We start from the raw sequence: 21367 nt of genomic DNA, 5'->3' as shown, positions 1-21367 counted from the left end.
AAAATATACTGTATGTATATATTGCTGCCCTGTCTATATTACAGACTGTACGTAAACACATCACCATGTTTAGCAACGTTGTCATGGAAACGTCAATGTGCGGTTACAACGATAAAGCATAACCGATCCAACACTGCAACTTCTGCCAACTAACGTTTTGATCATTTGTCCTCAGAAATGGAGACACAGAGGAGAGGAAGCGACTTGAAGATAGAAATAAATGTCACGCGTGGAAATAACCCGGTAAGGTGGCTCATAGTTAGGTAGAGTAAGCGCAAATCAATGATGAAAATCAGCTGCACAACACATGCTAACAGGAGTTTAAAGGCCTTCAAACACAGACTGGAAACAGACTGTCGTCAAATTATGGTTTGAAGCATCTTTATAGGAAGAGGTCACAACATAACAACTGTTAGTAAGCAATAAGTAAAAAGTAAGAAGTAAGCTTTCATTTGTATAATGTTTTGTTTCCTTTTATTTTTACTTAACTTCATGAGGGACTCAAGTAGTAAAAATATTACATATATGATATTATATTGCAGGACTTACAGAGGTGTGGATGACAGTATCCATATAATATTACTTTTTCTTTTTCTACCTAATGCTACTTATTCTGGGGGGGCTTTTTTCAGCAAGGAAAAAAGGAAGACGGTTTCCAGACTTTTCTGAAGGTTGAAGTTGATGGCAATGTGCTCGGGCAATCAGACCAGAAGCAATTCATCCCTGCGGAGGAGTGCGTTCACTTCGATTTCACCTGTAGTTTCCATTGCCCAAATGATGCTCAGGCTCTCAGTGGCATGGCCCATAAACCGATCATTCGTAAGCTGAGTTTAAAAACATCGTCCTGTCTTCTGATATCTGATGTAACTGATTGTTGAGCCATTCAGCTTCAGTCACATGTTTTATTTGTTTTTGTCAGATGTTGTTATTTCTTATTATTGTGTTCTGCAAATTAGCCACCAGTGTCTCAATTGAAAAAAAAGCACTTGTTAGATGTGAATGGTTTTGTGTGATCAGTGACGGTGACGGAGATTCTGCCTGAAGACAAGAAAGTTAAAGTGAGGACATCTGTGCTGGGTCAAGCTGTGGTTGACCTGCTGCCACTGTTACAAGGTATAGCTATATCTGCTAGTCACATGTTTTCATATTTTAAATTGAAACCTTACTGGTTAATCTCTCTTAATGAAAATTGCTTCATATAGAAAAACTAAAATTGACTTCAAAGAGTTTGCATTTAAAATGTTGAATTTGTTTTTCTTCTGTCTGAAGGTCAGTGCAGCTTCTTGAGCAAAGTCCCATTGAATCCAGTGAACAACTGCACGGCCAAGGTGAGAAGTGCTTTTCAGTTAAATTGCAAACTAAAAGTGAAGTTAATTATATCAATCAGTTAATATTAAGGCAAAAGATAGACCTGTCATATTCTCAGTATTTTAACACTTTCTACAACAAATGTGTTAGTGTTGTAGAAAAGTACACATGACGTTTTTTTCTTTGCTAATTACATTCAAAATACAGCAACTCCATCGTACTGCACAGTGTAAGCTTATTTGCGGCCATGTTAGGTAGAGGGTGTGACGCTCAAATGTTGCATATTCCTGAATAAAAAACTGTATAGATATATTTTAAGATTAACATGTATCATGATATCGGACTGAATTCCTTTCCTTCAACCCCTGGTGGTTTCATCCAGACAGCTTGTAGATTTAGACGGGCGGTAGTTGCTTCTTTCTGATTCCTCTATCAGTGCATGTTTTACAATCACAGAGCAGCCAGAATGAGGACAGAGCAGTTAGTGCCAAAAGGAAGTGGATGGCCAGCACAGCCCTTTTAAAGTCCAAGAGGAAGGTAAATCCATGATAACTCACCAGTGCAGGAACAGTTACAGTGTGGATACATATGTAACCTTTAACATGTCAGAGAAGAACACATTTACTGTCACATGTAGAAGCTGTGGCTGTAAGAGGGCTGTAGGGCATGTTTATCATACAGCATCGAATTGTGGTGCTAATGAAAGGTACAGATAAAAACCATCATTGTGTTTTTTTTTCATTAGTCTGTATAACTATCACAAATGTTAATATGTTATGTGGTTATTTGTATGAGCTGGCTGCCAGGTTGAGGATGATAAGGTCACACAAGAGACCAGTAAGGACTACAGTGTTTGACTCAGGCGTTCACAATGATTTCAATGTCACATAACTGTGACAACTTGACATTCAGGTATCATCACTTCTCCCTCATCACTATAACTCAATACTAATAACCTCAAACTCTGCATAGCGGATTTAATCCCAAACCAGAGAGAAATATAATACAAATGTTCACTGAGACCAGTAGGCCAAAAGTATAAATTAGTTCATCGCTGACTATTTAAAAACATGATGGTTCCTCCTTACGATTTGACTCCCTTTAGCTAACAAGCCTGGATGTATGTGTCAGCGTGTCGGAGCCAGTGTTGTCTGAAGCTCAAATCACAGCCTCCAACCTGCTCAGAGTAACGGTGGAGACAGCTTACTCTGTCCCTGAAGCATGGCTGCAACAAACTGGCCCCGCCCCGAGTGTATACACTGCTGCACTGGAGGTCCCGCTTACTGCAGAGGTTAGTGTTAAACTCTTTGTTTTATGGAGCTACTCTTTGGTGTTTTATTTTTGACATATCCTATTCCAATCTTATACTCTTTGGTTTAACTGTTTAAGGAAAGTGTATATCTCCAAAAATAAGGGATGGTTTTAACTCTCAATGATCTAAAATTTATGAGCATGCTTAAATCAATCAATCAAAATAAAACAGAATAACCTAGCTGTCTGATTCAGACTAAGTTCAAATGAGAATCTCTCCAGGCTGAGGGACTTGATCACTGTGGCTGTACTATTCCCCTGACTCTTAGCGAAATCAGGCGCTGGTGTTCTCTGAAGGGTCTTTGAAGGAAGGGGGGCTACCGGAGGAGCAGGGAAGACAGAAGAAGAGGCCCCACCAGGCCCTGTTGGCCCCTAGCAACCACTTCCTGCATGGTGTCTATTTCCAGAAGGAGCCCATAGAATCAGAGGACGGCGAGCTGACTGGTATAGAGGTACTGTTTTTGCAAATGTATATCTGCTCCTGGTAACAGTTGTTACCTGGTATACTTTGATGCACTGATCAGTTTTACAGTATGACGCTTTACTGTCTTTTATTTTAATATATTCAGCCATGTTGATGTGAAAATGTCACATATCTACCTCTCATTTGATAGACCTTTTAGTTACATTATACATCAAGCCATCTGAGACACAAGCTAAGCTAGTGACAAAACTGTAGATGACGGGATGAAATAAATAGACAAACATGTTCATGAAGGCAAAACCATTAACGTATTCAGTTACAAGCCTAAAGGTGTAAATGTTCCTTCAGGATGCAGAGTTTCGTAATGAGGCAGAGACCATGAAGACCAGGGTTAGCTGGGACACAGAGATGTGCTGCTTCCTGGATGCAGGAGGGACAACCAGGTCAGTTACACACACGACTCACCCCTCGACGTTATTCACCATCATGTTACATGTTGACCAGACTCGGGATTTCTTCTGAGAAAGGGGGAAGCATATTAGAAGTATGAGCACTTCCTTGGGGCTAAAAATATCTACAAATACCACATTTCAGGATCATCGCAGAGTGTACTGGAAAACTTGTGAAGCAGTAAATAGAATATAAACACGAGAGGAGAATAAGAGAAAATAAACACGCACGAACATACAATTACTTTACAGTAATACAATACAACAATACAACAAGCAAAAAGGATTTACTGATAAGGCTGCTAATATATCAGTGTTGACTTTAATTTCAGGCTGCGGCAGAAGGTCATTGAAAGCAGACTATGGCCTCTGGAGATCATGAGGTCATCAGCTCCACTGGGAAAGGTTGCAGAAAGCAAACTGGTAAGACAGCTTCGTTTTCTAATGATAGGTTTGGAAACATTTCCTCTCCAGTGTTGCTCCTGCAGCGTAACCCCTTGATACAAAACCCAATATAAGACATTTCAAGCAAACAGAATACATACACAATCTTTTCAGGCATAATCATTCTATTTTAAGTAAGCTAATGGGATGCTTAAGTAGAGGCTCCAGTAAATATGCTAAGTAACAAATTTAAGAATATTTACCATCTTTCTTTGTTTGGAAACATGAAGCAAAGACCAATGAGAGAACAGCATCTCCATCTATTATATTTACACCTGAGTGTCTTGGTATTATGTTTTGTGATTCTGTATATAATATCTAAATCAAGTGTTCACACGCTATAATTAGTTTCACTGATAAAGGCAGGAAGCATTCTATTTCTCTCAGATTGAATGCATCTGTTCTTTACACTATGACAGTTTGCCTGAAAGATTTCTGAAGATAGAAATATATATTGAAATGTAAGCCCTGTCACATTACATATTGTATCAGATACCGGGCAATAAACAGCCCTATTAGAGTGTGTTGATATGCATGTGTGTGTATGTGTGTAGCCAGATGAGGAGAACCTAGAGATCCCCTTCCATGGTGTGGCGTTCGTAGACATGGGGAGGCTGCTGTGTCCTGGAGTCAGGCGCATCAGAGGAGCGTACAGCATTCAGCCATTCTCCGAAGCCGAGTTACGAAACAAGGTTGTACAAATGTACGCACATAAATCATTTGCCTTTATATTTTTTGTTTTTTTTGCTTTTAACTTATAGCTCTCTTGATCAGGGTTGTTTATTACCTCTATCTGGAATGTTATATTAGAAAGTCTGAATGACCAACACTGAAATGGTTTTAGGCTCTCATTTTTAATGAAGCACTTCTTGAAAATAATAGTTGGAGTACTTAAGTGGAGTCTGGCAAAATGAGTTCTTTGTCTCTGTGTCCAACTAAGTCAGTGGTTGTATTCAGCTCAGTCCTGCTATGTGATACATATATATAGCCTAAACTAAAAAGTATGGTGTGCCATTTTATGTAAATATTATTAATGATGTGTATATTGTTGATCAAATCAGAGTTTCATAAGCCTTTGCAAAATTATTTGAATTTGTACAGTTTGAATGATTTACAGTAATGGTTAAAGGAACAACAACACAGAAAGTAATGTCACTAAACAGAGCTACGATCTGGATTAGAAAACTGCTGCTACAAAACGCTGAACGCACTCAGAGAAGATGATACAGCTAGTAAACTCTACAGAGAGCAAACTCACAACTTCCCTGCAACCATCGTTTAAATCACTATCTTTGAATCCTAGAAAGTACACTGAATGTCTGTGGGCGTCTTTTATGTGGTTTGATTCAAGCCACTTTGTTTGGTTCCCATTCACACAGTCTTGACATAACCAGGGCTGTGTACAAGCACAATATCTTTTACAGTGCATAAACAGAGCAGACATCCAGCAACCCTAAATACTTACATTAGGTTAAATTGTCAAAATCAGTTTGTCTTTTATCTTCAAGGCCAGACAGAAAGTCAGTGTGTTAAAGGAGCAGGCCAAGGCTGCAGCCAATCTGGTCAGATCTCGTGCCAGCTCATCTGCAGGTTCTTACAAGGCCAGGGCGGGAAAGAACAAGGTGAGCAAGGTTGCAATGCTAAATGCTTATTGTACATTAATGTTTTATGAACTAAATTTACAGGGGATTGGATAATTTTAACTTGTGTACTGTAAAACACGTCCTATAAAGTTCTCAAAGCTTTCTCTGACATAAATGATTTCACCACAATGTCTGGTTCACCAGAAGTTTCACCAAACTACAACCTTGGAGGTCTCAGGTTTTGTTTGTAGGGTTCGAAACGATTGAACCTGTTTTTCATTTTGCAGCCACCTACTAGTCAGAGCAAGATGGAGGGAGTCACCAGCGTGTCCCATAGCCCAACCGAAGCTGAGCCATACATCAATATGGAGGGAAATGTAAGTTTACTCTAAACAGCAACACTACTCTGTACAGCAATATTAACTTAACCCCCCCCAGCTCACATCCTTGATACTTTAATATACACTGAACATGTGGTCAGTTTACATGTTTGCTGTTATGCAATATTTTGGTTGATTACAGATGTATTTGGAGGCCAGAACTTATATTATCATTGAGGTAGCCTTGGACAAGCCACTGGTACCAAAAATCTCACCAGAGGAGCTGGCCAGGAGGTAACAGTTTATATAAATCTTCTTACTTTCTATTGGTTGCACTGTCTTGTTAGATTTAAGCACCTGCAATCGTGATATATAAGATATGAGAACTCATGAGATATTATTAAAGCCAACTTCTAGAGTCATCTAGTTTTACAATGATATCTTACTCATTAATGGTGCCAGTCTAATAGTGTCATGTTTAAACCCCTTTACCAACTGCACTCTGGTCTTTTACTGTTGGCCTGTTGGGTTTCGTACTGTATGCTGAACAAAAATAAGTTAGAATCTGCTAACATGATTCTCTATTTTTCTTCAGGGTTAAATCATTGATCCCTCCCAGACCTCTGCTTCCAGTGGGCCCTAGCAGAGCAGAAAGAGTAAAAAAACATACCCTGTTTTAGTTTTACAGTACATTCACAGATACACTCACCAGAAGTTGAAAGATGCTTACTTCTTGACCCTTCCCATGGCTGTGTGCTCCTGCAGGCAGTGCTGGGATTCCACAGGCAGGTAGGCAACGTCGTGAGCCATGTTTCAGACCAGTACAACGAATTGTTCGGAGCCACCCAACCATCGGATGCCTGTAGCCGGGAGAAAATGATGGTTCAGCTCATGGGATCACTCAATGTCTCTGGCAGATATTTCGCCTTCAAGGAACAGATGAAGGTCAGAAAAACTACACTGAATGCTGGAATGATAAAACTTTAAGGAACTCTGTTAAAAAAAAAATTCTGTAGAAGCTTCAGCCCCTCAGGTTTTATGTCCTGGGGGGTTTTGGCTGTTCTGTCTCTTTAACACTACAAAACAGTGTGTACTTGTTTCTGTTTTTTAGCCTGCAGTGGTGCGGATTGTACGTGACAGGATGCAGCGGACAGAGGCGTTCACTGACCCTCAGGAGCTCAGGGCCTTTGTCAGCAAGCTCTATGTCTACCTGGTGGATGAGATGAAACATGCTCTAAACAAGGTCTTTCATTCAAACTCATACTCAAACACACACATTTATATACTGCACAATCTTTTAGTTTTTATCCTTGCCTCCACACCAGATTTATTCAGACGACGTTGATGATGACTCCCAGGATGAGATCCAGTTGAGTTCTTCACAGCTAAGACATTTTGCCAGAGAGGCTCAGCTTACTGGGGATTATCAGCATGCTGCTCACTACTTCCAAGAGGTACAATGATATGCTTGCCTTTTCTAACACTTCTTCTCTTCACTCTGTATAAATGAGGAACATTTTGCTGAAAAAGTCACATCTCTTTTGTCCAGACTACGTATACTCAGCCATCCATAGTCATGTTTAAGAGTAATTAATAACAAATGACTTGCCGGTACTGAGTCTAGCTGGGCAAAATATGAAAGTGGACATTGAACTTTTTCTGTAACCTTGTAGTTAGTGGTGAGGCACCCATATGAAGCGTCATACAAGTTTGATTGGGGAAGGCTCTTCATGCAGAAAGGAGACTACATGAAAGCTAAAGAGTGTTTCCATGAGGCCGTGTCTGTTCAGCAGGAACACCAACCCAGGTAAGAAGTGCTCTAGTTCCACTAAAAACAAAAAATATCAACAGGTTTTCAAACTTCAATTTAGAGATATCATTAGTTTATATCAAGAGAGGAAATACGAGTCTTGCTTTCAAGAACCACATGAGCGCACCACTGAATACCTGAGTGTGCAAACATTGTCTCAGAATTATTTATCCATCCAGAATGAAATAATTGTCAAATGAAACAGATCCCCACTTAGCTGCAGTTTCCCCTTGTTTGCTCTTTATCACTGCTAATAGGCATGGCAACGACATTAATAAACTCTCAAACTCAAGCAGTGCCTCTGTTTCAAACTGTGTGACAATACACATTTGTATCATTTCAAATCTAAACAAAAAGGTATAACATAACAAAGGGCGAAATCTTGGAACTAATAAGTCAAGATTATGTCTGTATCCTCTTGTAATTCCAGCCTGATGATGTGTGGGGTTCTGGCAGCAATGTTTGAGAATTTTGACGAGGCTAAGACCTTCCTGGAGCGAGCCACCAGCATAGACCCGCCTAGTGTGGTGGCCTGGACCCTGCTGGGTGAGATCACAGTGTCTATTCCTACAGTACCTACTGTGGTTTAAACAGTGAACCTGCTCAAAACACAGAACACATACATGAATGATCGTGCTGCCATACAGCTAGGGCTTAGTACAATCACAGCTACAAATATAATATATTATATTTTTACTTTATTCAAATACAATAATGTGTCCCAGTGTTTCACCACCAAAATCATTTTGGTTCATCAGTCTTGGACAATAAAACATGTATTAGTATAGTAGCAGTGCAGTTTTTGTCTCAAACAGTGGTTTTAAGGGGGCGCCAGTGGCCTAACGATTAGTGCGCATGCTCCATGTACAGACGCTACAGTCCTCGAGAGCAGGGAGCCCGGAAACAAATCTGACCTGTCGCTCCTTTCCCTCACGTCATACCCCACTCTCTCTCCCTGGTTTCTGACTCCATCCACTGTTCTGCCTCTAAAATAAATGCATAAAAAGAACCCTCAAAAGTGGTATCAAGTGATTTTTACAGCCAAAAGGAGAAAAAACTGTTAGTAAACACACAAAATGGTAAATATCTCAAGTATCAGAAATCAACGCAGATGTCAACATTTAGCCACTTTGGTCATGTAACATTATATTAGTCCTAAATCAATCAAAGTCGAAACTTTCCAAAAACAGGAGAGTTGCATGTTGGGAGTTTTATATGTTCATTTCACATTTATGAGTCTGCTGTCCAGGTTTGATCCATGAGAGCCAGAACGAATCCATCCTAGCTGATTGGGCTTTTCTGGAGGCCAGAAAGCTGCTGAGGCTGAATGAAGCAAAGAAACAAACACAGAGGGAGGGGGAGGACAAAGACAAAGAGGACAAGAAAGAGAAACAAAAGGACAAGCCAGAGGAAGTAAAGATGGAAAAGTCTCCTGATGCTGAGCAAGGTGAGATGCACAGGGGGGTAAAAAAAAGAAAGTGCTCTCTTTGGTTCTGACCTTTGTTCTAACTAACAGATCTGCAGTGTGACCCATTTCAAATTATCCATTGAAAATCGTTTACATTCAGTTAAATTATCTGAACAATGTCAAAAAGTAAATTTTTGTTGTGAAAATGGCATGTTCTCGTATGTTTTTGTTTATTTCTGTTCCAATGCACTTCCTTATTTTTCTTCAGGAAGGAAACCACACAATGTTGATAAAACAGTGTAATAATAATGTATAAATGGTGTAGATGATCTTTGTTGAGAAAAAATAACCAAAAAGGGACTCAGCTTTTCACTTCTTAATGTTGTCTGTTTGTTGAAACTCTGAAAGACTGGCATTTTGAGTTCTTGGAGCGGCCATTGCTCTCTGACAATATTATGTTTTTTTCCTAATAGACCCAGAGTGTGGAAACCAGGACTCAAACAGGCTAGGACAGCCTTCAGCACAGGGCGTCATGCCCAGACCAACTCGAACTAAACCCTCCTCCACCATTTACACAGAGACAGTTCAGTTCTTGCTGCACAACTTTGCCCTACAGGTAAAAACACACACACATATATATATATAGCGGCTGACCTCACCAGCTGGACACACATTGGTAAAATATGAATGAAACAACCTACAATGTAGAGTATTCCTGTTTGTTTTCTTACTTTACTTACTTGTTTTCTTACTTCATGCAGCTGTAGGTGCAACAGGGATTTATGTCAGCCATTAATGCTCCAGCATGTGGACAATGTTAGTTGGTTGTGGGAGAGTCATGTGAAGTGGAACCACTTTTCTGACAGTAAAATGCACAGAAAGATTTTAAAAAATATAGGTATGAATTTTTAGCACAGCAAAAGCAAAATACAACAGCAAGAGTTGTTATTGTACATATGCTTTATTAGTACCGGTATTTCTTTTAAACAGTGGCAAACTTGAATGCCTTAAGATTGTCAGCAGAGTTTCAGAAAAGATCAAACAGAAAAATAAGACCCTGTTATCATCTGTCACTGTTTTCATTTCGTCAGATGGTGGAGCGTGCTCTGTCTCAGGAGCTGCTGTGTTTAGATGGAGGTCACAGTTTCTCCTATCTTCTTCATCTGGCCCAGTGGCAGCTGCTGAGAGCAGACTACTGCAGTGCCATAGCCAGCCTGAGGGAGGCACTGTTTTACAGAGAACAGGTACTCATACTCTGACTACTGGCTGCCCCCACTACATAATGTCTGGGTGGGAGATGTATCATGCATGGTTCACTGCTGTACTGCTCTTTTGATGGGCCCTGACCTGAAAGGTGTATTCCAACCTGTAAATAGGAAGCAGATGCCTGGGCTTTGAATGGTCACTGTCACTACCTGCGTGGGGCCTATACTAATGCCCAGGAGAGCTACGAGCGGAGCCTGAACTTCCTGCAGCAGCCGTCAGATTCTCATATTGTCCTACTCCGTCTGGGAGCCATCTGCCTTCAACAGGGGAAGGTCAGCTATTGAGAGCAACCTAACTGCTGTCTCCTGGGTCAGACAGTTTAGTCATGTGTATTGTGTCTGTGGATGAGTCAGAGGAGGATGTGTTTCCAGGAAAGACAACAAGTTTAATCAGTCAGGGTTTTGTTCCCACCCCAAGGTGGGGCTCATGTGCATCTTGGGAAACTCTTAAATACTGTGATAAAGCAATGAAGTCACAGTGGGATTTATTTTCTACTGCTGAACTTCCCGTAAGGATGAATGGGTTTTACTAGTGCTTTGCTTTCAGTGATTGTGTATCACTGTTTGAGTGTGTCATAAAAAGCATTGTGCTCAAGAAACCATACAGATATCACATTGTTTGAAATTCAATTTAAGTTGAAATGTATTGTTATAATCGTCAAACAAATTACATGAATCAACAATTTACTAAATCTCTCTGTTTGTGTGTTTTAGTTGGAGCAAGCCAAAGTTGTCTTCCTGCAGGCTTGTGAGCAGTCACCATCATGCCTGACCTGGCTGGGCCTGGGTACAGCCTGTTACCGGGTAAAAGCAAGCTGAAAATAATCTCAATTTAATTTAGGATTTTAAAGAATCTGAAGCAGTCTCATTCCCATGTTGTATGTTGTGATAATACAGTTTTAGAAGTTATTAACACCAGGACTATTAGCCTCAGTTTTGTGTCTGTGTTGTTCTTATTTCTTTTCTCGTCTCTATTCTTGGATGTGACATATATATAGGCAACCGATAAGACTCATGTAGTCTAGTCATGGAGATGGTGGTACAAAACATTATAAACATGTGTGGAGAGAAGTCAGCCATGGTTTAATTTGCCGATGTATTCTATTCTGTCTGTCTGTGTAGCTGGAGGAGCTGCGTGTCGCTGAGGACGCTCTGACTGAGGCGAACCGCTTGAACAACCAGAACTCAGAGGTTTGGGCTTACCTGTCTCTGATCTGTCTGAAGGTGAGTGATAATGATGCTCTAAACTAAAGAACGCCTGAAAAATGTGTCCAAGACATCATGCCTTTCCTTAACACAGGAAACACAGCTGGTTTATCCTTTGGTCATTAGTCTCCCACAGTCCCTTTCTCAACAATCATATTATCTCGGCATATTCCCCGTCCAGACTAAACCATTGGTTTGTGAGGAAACAGTAGTTTTACTTAAAGGTTGACATATTATGCTGAATATACTTTACCATGTTTATGAAACACTCATATTTGCCCCTAGTCTGTCTACAAACCTCCCAATTATGGGAAAATTCCTCTACGTCTTTTGCCTGCTCCACTTCAGAAAATGTGTGCTCAAACAGGTTGACAGATAACAGATAACAGATTTTCCCTGTTATGACATCACAAAGGACAGAACCCCTCCCCCAGGTGGGTGACACTCCCACAGCTAAGTGTTTGTTCTGCCCTTTGAATCTGCCTCTCCACTGTAAACAATCGAGCAAGGGTGCAAGAAAGCCCAAGCGGCCCAAGCCCTTCCAGAGAGGGGCGTGGTCAGACACAGAAAATGTACATTTAAAAAAGGCATCACCTTTTCACCGTCTGCAAACAGATTTTGTTTCCAGAGTCTCAGTGACATGAATTACTTTGTGATGAACTATTTGTTTCAGGCTGGCAAACAAGAGGAGGCAGAGCAGTGTCGCAAATATGCTGCAAGGGTGAGTTAGTGCTGTATTTATCTATAATGGTGATTTTAGAATAGGGATAGTATTATATCTACGAGCTAGGAATTTATTGCTGAATATATTGATAAGGTTTTTCTTCTTTTTGCACATTTGGTTTAGTTTTATTGTCATACAAGTTAATCAAGGCCTCTTTATTTCTAACTAATTTTGTCACAATGAGTTCATTGAACTTAATAAGTCTGTGTAATGTGAGACCTGTTTGAAAGTTGCTTTCATTTCACACAAAGAAACTGCCATCATAAAACAACCTTTTCTCTTCTTTCATATAAAGTTCAACCTGCAGAACGAGTTGCTCCTGAAGGAGTTCAGTGACCTGAAGGATCAGCTCCGCTTCGGTCATCTGGAGTCATGCTTTTCAGCAAGCTCTGAAGCAGGGGTTTAAATCATAAGACAAGTATGTTTCCTACATACAAACAAGAACAGTCTTAATGACCGATGTTTAAGGACTTTTTGTGGTCATTGATGTACTGTAATGTATAAATATGTGCAATTGTTGTGACAATGAACCACGGCCAGCTCAGAGAAGTAGCTGGCCAAACCATAACAAAGTGAATCCTCTTTCAATATTAACATTACAAACAAACTCAAAGCAACACTTCAAATGTATATAAAACAACAGAAACATATTCCTTTATTAAAAAATGTACAGTGTTAACAAAAGTAAAGAAAAAGGGCATATGGTGAGTAGAATCAACTGAATATCTGTCTCACTTTTCTTTTCGTTTTTACCCTGTGAACGACAAAACACTCTGGCCTTGTTGTCGAAAAAAAACCTCACCAGTTTTGGCACAATTCAACCTGCATTGGAAGGGAGGTTAACTTGAAAAGGTTTGAATTCTAAAGTAAATGCTATTGTGATCTGAAATTCATTTCAAATAATTTTGATACACTTAATTGACCCCTTGGGGAAATGTGTTTTGAATGTTCTATACCTTTAGTATACCCTTTATGAAACTGGTTGCAAACTGAGTTTTAACTTATGGGTTTTACATGTGTCATCATTACACTTGTTCCACTATGTGCTCTGTTGCAGCGAGATCACTGTCTTGCCCGAACAAAGACCTCTCGTAGCCACGGCGAGTCCTCATAAAGTCGAGGGTCACCCAAATACTCTGTGGTCCGCTTGTAAAAGTAGTAGTACAACACAGAACCTGCAAAGGAGAAAAATACAGAGAATATGATTCAAAGTCAAAGGCGTTTTGAGTGAGGCTGACCTTTGTACCAATGCACAAAAATGTAAAGGTTGATTTTCAATGATAATACTATTTTAACTAACAGTTTTAATCTAATGCTGAATAAAATGTGGACAAAAATAGCCTTTAAAAATAAAACTTCATATTTGAATGAAATGACCATGTTATCGTTTTTCTTTTCTGTCTAGCGGTTTTACTAAAAACCACACATCACTGGTGTAAACCCTTGTCTTGATTTGTTTAGTTTGGAAAGTTTACTTGCTATATTAATGTGAAATATTGTCAAAACCATCAGCTTGCCAAATTTTAGAAGTGGAAGAATTCATGTGACTCATTTCAGTTATGATGTATTCATTAATTCAAACTCATTTTTGATTCATTCGTTTCAATGTGTGATCCCAACACAATAACACACGACATGACACATTTTCTCATAACACTAATAAACTGTCCATAAACAAACAGGAGCAGGATGAGGAAAATGAATAATACCTGCCCCTTTCTTAGTAACATTTGTAAAACCTGAGGGATGGAAATTGGAATTGAAATGATCAGAAATGTAAATGTTAACAATGGGACACTAAAATATATGAAAGACCTTTTTGCCATTTGTAAGCCAGTGGTATCAAGGTTACTAGGGGCATATTTTGTAATTGTACATTCACATTAGCATTGCAAACACACAGAGAAATGGAAAACACCTAGCAGAAAGTAAGAGGTATTTGTAGGATCATAAAAGAACTCAGCCCAGCACACTTCACTGTGCCGTTAAAGAGGGCTCATAACCAAAGAGATTTGATGTTGCTCCACTGAACTACACACTGAGTAATCGTCTGAGTGCGTCCTAAGTGGCAGACAAAACAAAGCGTCAGATAAAACATGGCTGCCGTGTGCAGTCATATTTAATAATAGAGAAGAACAACAATAAATCTCTTTAACCACTTATGAGCTTATACATGTATGAAATCACACCCACATGGAAGTGTTGGATCACTGCCTGTAGAAAGACAGGAGGGGCTTTAAGGAGGGACTATCTATCCATCCATTAATCCATTTTCCTCTGTTTATTCGAGGTTGGGTTGTGGTGGTAGCAAGCGCAGTAAGTCAACCCATATTTCCCTCTCCCCTGCAACGTTCACACTCAAAACCATTTGGTTCTATTCTTACCATTGGCAAAGTAAAAGAAATGTGCAGTCGCTCAGTCTACATACAAGACAGTGATTCATTGAATAGTGCTGAAACCCGTAAGTAATTGTTACATGGAAGCCTAAAAAAGAGTGGGGGAAATGACGGTGTAGTGTACGTAGTTCTTTAAGTAATAACTATGTTAATGTTTCTTCTGAAATTCAGCAGTCGCTCTTTTCAAATGTTGCTGTATCGGAAATAATTTGACATATTACCTTTTAAAGTACAAATCACATTAAGCAGAAAGGAAACACAACATGATCAGCTGTTTTCTGACCCGTGTTAATTCAGCATGTCTCAAATCCAGATGTAAACCAAGTAAATCAGAACACACCATCATAGAGTCTCACTGAGCTTTACACTCAGAGAAAATTTGATTTGACATTCAATATAACGCTCTAAAGGCAGCTTCAAATTATTAGGCTTCTTTGTTTTGGCATGAAGAAAACATCACTTTGGTTTGCTATAAGAAGAAAAAGTTATAAATAATCTTACCGACTCTTTGGACTACAAACAGCACCTGAAGGCCATCTGTCCAAATAAATCTGTTGCTATTTAGCCAGCGCAGATTCTGGAAAAAAAATGATAGGAAAAAATAATGATCATTCCAACTTCATAGCTCTTTGTTACATAGAATCAAATGAACAGAAGGCAAATAACTCTTGATCAAATTACACTCCCTGTGAGACTGGTGGAAAAACTGGACAAGATGGGCTGTGTGAGGGTTTAAATTTTCTATTTTAATGTATAAGTCACATTTAAGCAAATTTTATTAAATCTATAGTATTTCCAACCCTCATGAAGTCATATATTCATCAATATCAATTAATTTATTATGTACATTTATAAAAGTGCAATAAGCAACATACAAAGTAAAATGAATAAGGACTTAGATTTAAAAAAAATCTCAGCCTATTTGTGCACACACAGCACGTACCGTAAGCCAGGAATGGAGTACGATACTGAAGGTCAAATAGAGAGCAGAGAACATTAGCAGAGCTCTAAACCGCTCCAGCAATATGGCCACCAGGCCGATCTGGAACACGAAGGTGTTAAACAGCATCAACAGAATGATGATCACGTTGAACAGGATGGAAATGTCCTGCATACTGTTGAAGAAAAGCAGGGAGGGGGGAGTGTTACCAGCAGAAACAATAGGGAAAATAACAGAAAGGACTAGACGCTCTTTGTTCACAGTTCTTTCATTTCCACTTCAGCAGTTAAGATGGCTCAGAAACAACAACTGAAGCAGGCTATTTTAAGCTCAGAGTTTTTCCTGTGGGGTAAAAGATAATACTCTGCTGCAGAAATAGTGAGGAAGTCTTTCTTACATGAAGAGTACCAGTTGCACAGCTGGTTCAGTCCTCAGCAGCTCGCTGAAGGAGTTGACAAACAGGTCGAAGGAGAGCAGGCTGAGCTGAATCAGTAACACTAGAGAGTAGTTGCTGGTTTGGAGCGTCTCCGGCCCGAAGGCCGGGCGTCCGGCTGGACTGTGGTTCCACGATGGATCCAAGGCTGCACTGCTCTCGCACAAACACTACATAGAAACATCAATCCTCATATAACAAGTCTGTTATGGGGCTCTCAATGTGGCTTTCCTGCCTTGCTAGCCCGAATGATGGTGAAGTGGGACTCTTGCCAAATCAGGGCTCCATATTTTGTTTAATTAGTCCACTTTGCTTTGAAAAAATTAGAATGCAGGTCTTGGATGAGCTGCCTGGAAATCACAGATGCAAACATGTCACAACTGCTGATTGTTCAAGCTCCAAAGTTATCAGATGTGGCAGAGCAGGACAGTCTATTGTCTCTTGAAAGCCTCCAGAATTGGCAAGCTGTGATAGAAAAGGTTTTCTTGTACCTTCATGTCAAAGCTGTTCATCCATCAGGGGCCAAATAAATCCACAAAAGGCTCTGTCTAGGGAGAGAGGAAAGAATCATTAGTTTTCTGCTAGTTATGCAACTCTCACTATGGTGCAGCTTTACATGCACTCAATGCAGAACTCCATTTGACATTACACATTTTACAATGCTAAAACTGTAAAGTTGAATTAATTTAACTGTAAAACTGGCTAAACCCTCAATCTTTTATCAATAATACCACAAACAAGCTGCTTTTACAATTGCTGGCAAAACATTTCTGTATGACCAGTAACTTCACATGTTGAACCACAAAGTACAAGTTTTGAAAAAGAGGGACAACATTGTTCAAGTATTGACTTAAAACCAAGAGCAGTTCTGGATGTACGGTAAACAGAGATTGCCATGTTGATGACTGAATACAATTAATTCTGTGACAAGCAGAATATTTCAACTGCAAAAGATAAGCTGTACACGGCAAATTATTTGCACTGGTCCAGTTGAACTTGTCGGGTCACTAGAATCTATCCATGCAAAGATTGTGAGCTGTATTTGTTCATGTTTTGAATTATCTGAGATGGGAGAATTTCATTAACCTGGAGACTCTGTCCTGACTCTTTAAAGAGAAGACATTGAGATTATCAAATGTTTTTTTGTCACTTGTGTGAAAACCTACATACAAGTGACAATCTGAACAGATGTGTTTTTTTAATCCATTGAGTCAAAATCTTTGAGGTAACTTTATGCAGGAATTCATTTTTATTTTTGTTCCCACGACTACAGTTTCAGTGCTAACCACTGTACTCTTGTCCAGCCTCTTTCTTGAGGAATCCAGCTTTTTCTCTTCCAAACGTCAATTTTTGGTCTATTTGCCTCTTCTATAACTCTGTCCACACTGTGAATACTGTAGGCCTACTATAACTAGAAGGAAAGGTGTTTACCTGTAGGGCTTTATGCCAGAAAGCTTTGCCTAAAGTTTCACGTATGCAGCCTAAAGGTGGACATATGTCTCACTGCTCAAACCTGTAAAACCCAGATTACATCAAGATCCTGAGCTATTCCTTAAAGCTACTTCAACACAGTTAGAGTAGAGCAGCCTATTCCTTCATAGTTTTGTTGCAGATAGAGAAAACAGTCCCCCTTTTACTACTGCTGGTGTAAGTGGAAGATAATCTTTTGCTTAGCTCCTTTGGCATGAGCCAGGATCCATCAGGCTGCTTCACACCCACACCAGGTAGATCCTCTTATGACCCCCGTATTTATAGCTTTGCACGACTGTGGCAGGTGTGAGGAAGATTAAGCATACCTCTACACTGTGTAGTGTCATCCAAAGGACTACTTATTCCTGAACACTGTCTAACTACAATTCTGGGTTAGCAGCTTTGTTGGCTCTTGGGAATAAAACTGTTTAACAATTATAGGCTACCCAATACAGAAAAAATACTGTAATTATAAAGGTGAAGCATCTTTTTTTGGTTTTCATGTGCTATGGGTTTGCATCTGAGACTAAATTCATATCCTACTCTTGTGATATAGAATAAAATCTGAGACGGGCTACAGCTATTGACCATTTTCAATGTCAGTTCCTTTTTTGATTATTTCCTCTATTAACATTTTATTGTTTAGTCTGTGACGTCAAATAATTGTGACAATGTTCCTCAGAGTACCAAGAGATGTTTCCGAATGTATTCCTTTGCCCGACCAACAGTCCAAAACCAACAACTCTTCATTAAGTATGAAAAACATCAAAGAAACGCAGCAATTTCTTACATTTGAGAAGCTATAACTAGCCAATCTTTTACATTTTTGCTCGAAAATGGCTGAAACTTAAATATTAATTTAACTGACTTCTATTTTATTTTTCCTCTGCAGCTCTTAAATAAATAACTTTGTCAGGCATTGCAGTTTTCCTTTGAGAGGAATAAGATGGTGTAATTAAAAAACCTTTGTTATTGTTGTATGCACCCAACTTCAAGTTCTTAGAACTGCACCTTTTAATCTTCTTAGGAAAGTCCGTAGCAGCTTGTTGCTTTAGGACATAAGCCACATATCCTTGCTTTTACAACTGAACATAAACAAGAGCCTGTGTGCAGCAAAACACAAAAAAAGTATTTACCTGTAAAAGAAGATCGATGTTAGAGGCTGGAGTATTGAGGATCTGTCCAAAAGATGCATGAGGACAACCAAGTGTGAGCACAGATTGACAGCTTGTGTCTGTCCTACTGACAAGGGTTTAACCCCCTCACTTCTCTAATAGACAGGCACAAGCTTTTTGTCATGACATGTTTTTGTGGTTGGTTGGTTGGTTGGTTGGTTTGTTTACATCCACATTAATGACAAACTACAGTATCAAGACTGGATGTGTACAGAAGTAATGTTGCTAAATCAAATGTTTGAACGATTGGATGGTAGAGATTGCACCCTTTGATGCTCAATGGATGCATTGGTGTGACTTCCTCATGTGACTGGCTTTTGATGTATTTTGTGAATTAATAAATTTGTTCATATTTGACAGTGACGTCTGGGACATTTACTTTTCATATTTTGATATCTCACCTCTGTGGTACTCATATTTTTGCGTTATTTATTCTATAATATTCTACACACACTCCTTTTACCTGAAAATTATATGGACTTTTTCCTTGATGGAATGATTGAAATCACAACACTTCACAACAAATTTCTTTGAGTCATTTGTTCAATTCCGTATCATTTTTGTTGTTCTTTTTTTTTTTTATTGAAGACAGACATCTATTACAAAGGTCAACATGTAAAGGCTTTAGTCATGAGAACTTTTTAAGAGGTTATACGTGGAGGCTGTTTGAGTTTTTCCCAGTTTTCTTCCCCGGTCACATTTCATTGAAGATTACGGTAACTCTTCTAAGAAGGACACCTGGAGTAGAGCCAGAGGAAAACCACTGCCATCTGGTGGTGAGCATGTTAAGACCAGCAGTGTGATGATAAATATTGCTGAAGTCAAGGTGTTTAGTTATATACCATCACTGCAGGATACATATCACTTTATTTCATAATTTGGTGAATGTAACATTTGTAATTAAACATTGTGGTATTTATTTCCTATTTTAAAACTCTAAAATTCCCTCTTTATAACGTGTCTGAGAAACTCTCTGCCTGGACCCTGGAAATATGACAGAAACATCACAGTGATTTAATGTCCTCGAGCTGAACTATTAGTTCTGCATTCATTTGTCAAAGTACACTTCTGACCAGTCATCTGTGAAACAGAGATTACAGTCGACCATAATCATTCTCCTTTACTGCCTATATATAAAAGTTATTATGAGCTTTTTGTTGAGTCTTCCGTTTTACCGCAGTTCCTTTGTGATAATTTCTCTAAATTTCTAACATCTATTGATCTATTTTTTTTCACATTATATTCTTTATAGGACCAACTGTTATGCCAGAATGTCCCCCTGGGGATTAACAAAGTATTTCTGATTCTGATTCTTAAACAGAACAAAAAAAAAACAATTTCAAGCAGCAACCTGTGAGCTAACAATAATGACACAAAGTCACAGAGGGTAAAGTGCTGCATTAAAAAAAATATTTTGTATTATATAAATGAACAACTAGACTTAGAATGAGCTGGGATTTTGATTTGATGCTCTCATTTTTTCCTCTTTAATTCTCAATGTGACTAAACTGCAACGTTAACTTGTGAATTTCTATTGTTATCTTATTATATCTTCATACAGGCGTATATCATTGCATTATAATTTAGAAGTAGGCTACACTATATTTTGTATTGATGATTTGAATCTGCATAGTTATTTTGCTGTCAAAGTGTCATGATTTGGTTTTGTATTTGAGTTTCCCTGTTTTATCCCAGTGTTGCTTGTTTCCCTTGTGTTAATGTTCCCTAGTGTTACTGGTTTTTCCCTTGTGTGTTTCCTAGTTTTGTCTTCAGTGTTTTCTGTTTTATTTTGTCATTTATTATCCTTGTGTATCTCTGTGTTCTAGTGTGTTTTGGTTTCATTCTTGAGTTCTGTGTGTCTTCAGTGTTTCATGATTTAGTTTGTAGTTGTCCTCAGTGTTTCTTGTATTCCTGCCTCTGTGTGTTTCCCAGTGTGATTGTCCTCACCTGTGTTTTGTTAGTCTCACCTGTGTCTGATTACCCTATGTCTATTCAGTCTCTGTGTTTCTTCCTCTCTGTGTCAGTTCATTATATGTGTTTGTCGGCGCGTATGTTATGTCAGTGTACTGCTGGCTCCCTGATTTTGATCCCTGTGTTTTTGTTGAAGTAAGTTTTTGTTTGGCTTTTTGTGAAAATAAATAGTTTAGTTAATTCTGCACTTGGGTCCACACCTCCTTGTTTTCTGACTGTGACACAAAGAAATGAAGTGGGGAGAAAGGCCTGTTTCCTGATGGAAGAAATATCCCACAAAGAAGCAACACAGTTTAATACTGAAATATAGCACAGGAATATCAAAACTGCATTGAAGCAAACATAAAGTTCTTTCAATTCAATTCAATTCAATTCAAAAAAACTTTATTTGTCTGGGGGGGGGGCAATTCAAAGGCACACAGAGCAGTAAATTAACAACAGTGCAAGTAAACGAAACATTTTAACCTAAATATAAAGTGTCAATTTAAATACAACTTAAAGCTTAAACTTAACTTAAAAATACAAAATATAAAAGAGTAGATATGAGTGGACAGTGATCGGACTAACAGATGTAAACAGATGTAACCAGAACTATGTGCAGTAGTGACCAGATGTAAACAGACCCATGTGCAGTAAACGAGAAATAAATATATACATACAGAACTATGTGCAGTATAAATATATATATATATATATATATATATATATATATATACAGAACTATGTGCAG

General features: G+C 38.8%; 2 protein-coding genes across 2 annotated transcripts; one reads left to right on the top strand and one right to left on the bottom strand.

Annotated features, from left to right (window-relative positions):
• The first annotated feature begins 104 nt into the window (after nucleotides 1–104).
• On the top strand, nucleotides 105–13625 carry cfap70 (cilia and flagella associated protein 70). The gene is made up of 26 exons (XM_029279202.2): nucleotides 105–243; nucleotides 633–819; nucleotides 1018–1113; nucleotides 1270–1328; nucleotides 2414–2599; nucleotides 2889–3071; nucleotides 3392–3486; nucleotides 3825–3915; nucleotides 4491–4628; nucleotides 5445–5558; nucleotides 5807–5896; nucleotides 6042–6133; nucleotides 6435–6495; nucleotides 6605–6784; nucleotides 6951–7082; nucleotides 7165–7293; nucleotides 7513–7646; nucleotides 8080–8195; nucleotides 8899–9096; nucleotides 9531–9673; nucleotides 10149–10301; nucleotides 10434–10595; nucleotides 11037–11126; nucleotides 11445–11546; nucleotides 12202–12249; nucleotides 12548–13625. The coding sequence occupies exons 1-26, from the start codon at nucleotides 178–180 to the stop codon at nucleotides 12656–12658; spliced, it is 3156 nt and encodes a 1051-aa protein (XP_029135035.2). The 5' UTR covers nucleotides 105–177; the 3' UTR covers nucleotides 12659–13625.
• LOC109990943 (transmembrane protein 138-like) lies at nucleotides 13288–18754 on the bottom strand. The gene is made up of 5 exons (XM_029279201.2): nucleotides 18628–18754; nucleotides 15986–16569; nucleotides 15592–15763; nucleotides 15150–15225; nucleotides 13288–13427 (listed from the first exon to the last, which is right to left on the bottom strand). Exons 3-5 carry the CDS (start codon nucleotides 15760–15762, stop codon nucleotides 13315–13317), a joined length of 360 nt encoding a protein of 119 aa, XP_029135034.2. The 5' UTR covers nucleotide 15763; nucleotides 15986–16569; nucleotides 18628–18754; the 3' UTR covers nucleotides 13288–13314.
• Nucleotides 18755–21367: the final 2613 nt, after the last annotated feature.

Source organism: Labrus bergylta, chromosome 3 (assembly GCF_963930695.1).
Source record: "Labrus bergylta chromosome 3, fLabBer1.1, whole genome shotgun sequence".
NCBI classification, from domain to species: domain Eukaryota; kingdom Metazoa; phylum Chordata; class Actinopteri; order Labriformes; family Labridae; genus Labrus; species Labrus bergylta.
The sequence above is the reverse complement of the archived record's forward strand: the minus strand, read 5'-3'. Positions and strand labels throughout refer to the sequence as shown.

Excerpts from the sequence above, each read along its gene's own strand:
- LOC109990943 (XM_029279201.2), bottom strand. The coding sequence starts at position 15,762 with ATGCAGGACATTTCCATCCTGTTCAACGTGATCATCATTCTGTTGATG. Across the intron at positions 15,226-15,591 it reads TACTCCATTCCTGGCTTACG|AATCTGCGCTGGCTAAATAG; the intron begins GTACGTGCTGTG and ends TTTTTTTTCCAG. Across the intron at positions 13,428-15,149 it reads GTTTGTAGTCCAAAGAGTCG|GTTCTGTGTTGTACTACTAC; the intron begins GTAAGATTATTT and ends TCTCCTTTGCAG.
- cfap70 (XM_029279202.2), top strand. The coding sequence starts at position 178 with ATGGAGACACAGAGGAGAGGAAGCGACTTGAAGATAGAAATAAATGTC. Across the intron at positions 1,329-2,413 it reads TGAACAACTGCACGGCCAAG|CTAACAAGCCTGGATGTATG; the intron begins GTGAGAAGTGCT and ends GACTCCCTTTAG. Across the intron at positions 5,559-5,806 it reads CCAGGGCGGGAAAGAACAAG|CCACCTACTAGTCAGAGCAA; the intron begins GTGAGCAAGGTT and ends TTCATTTTGCAG.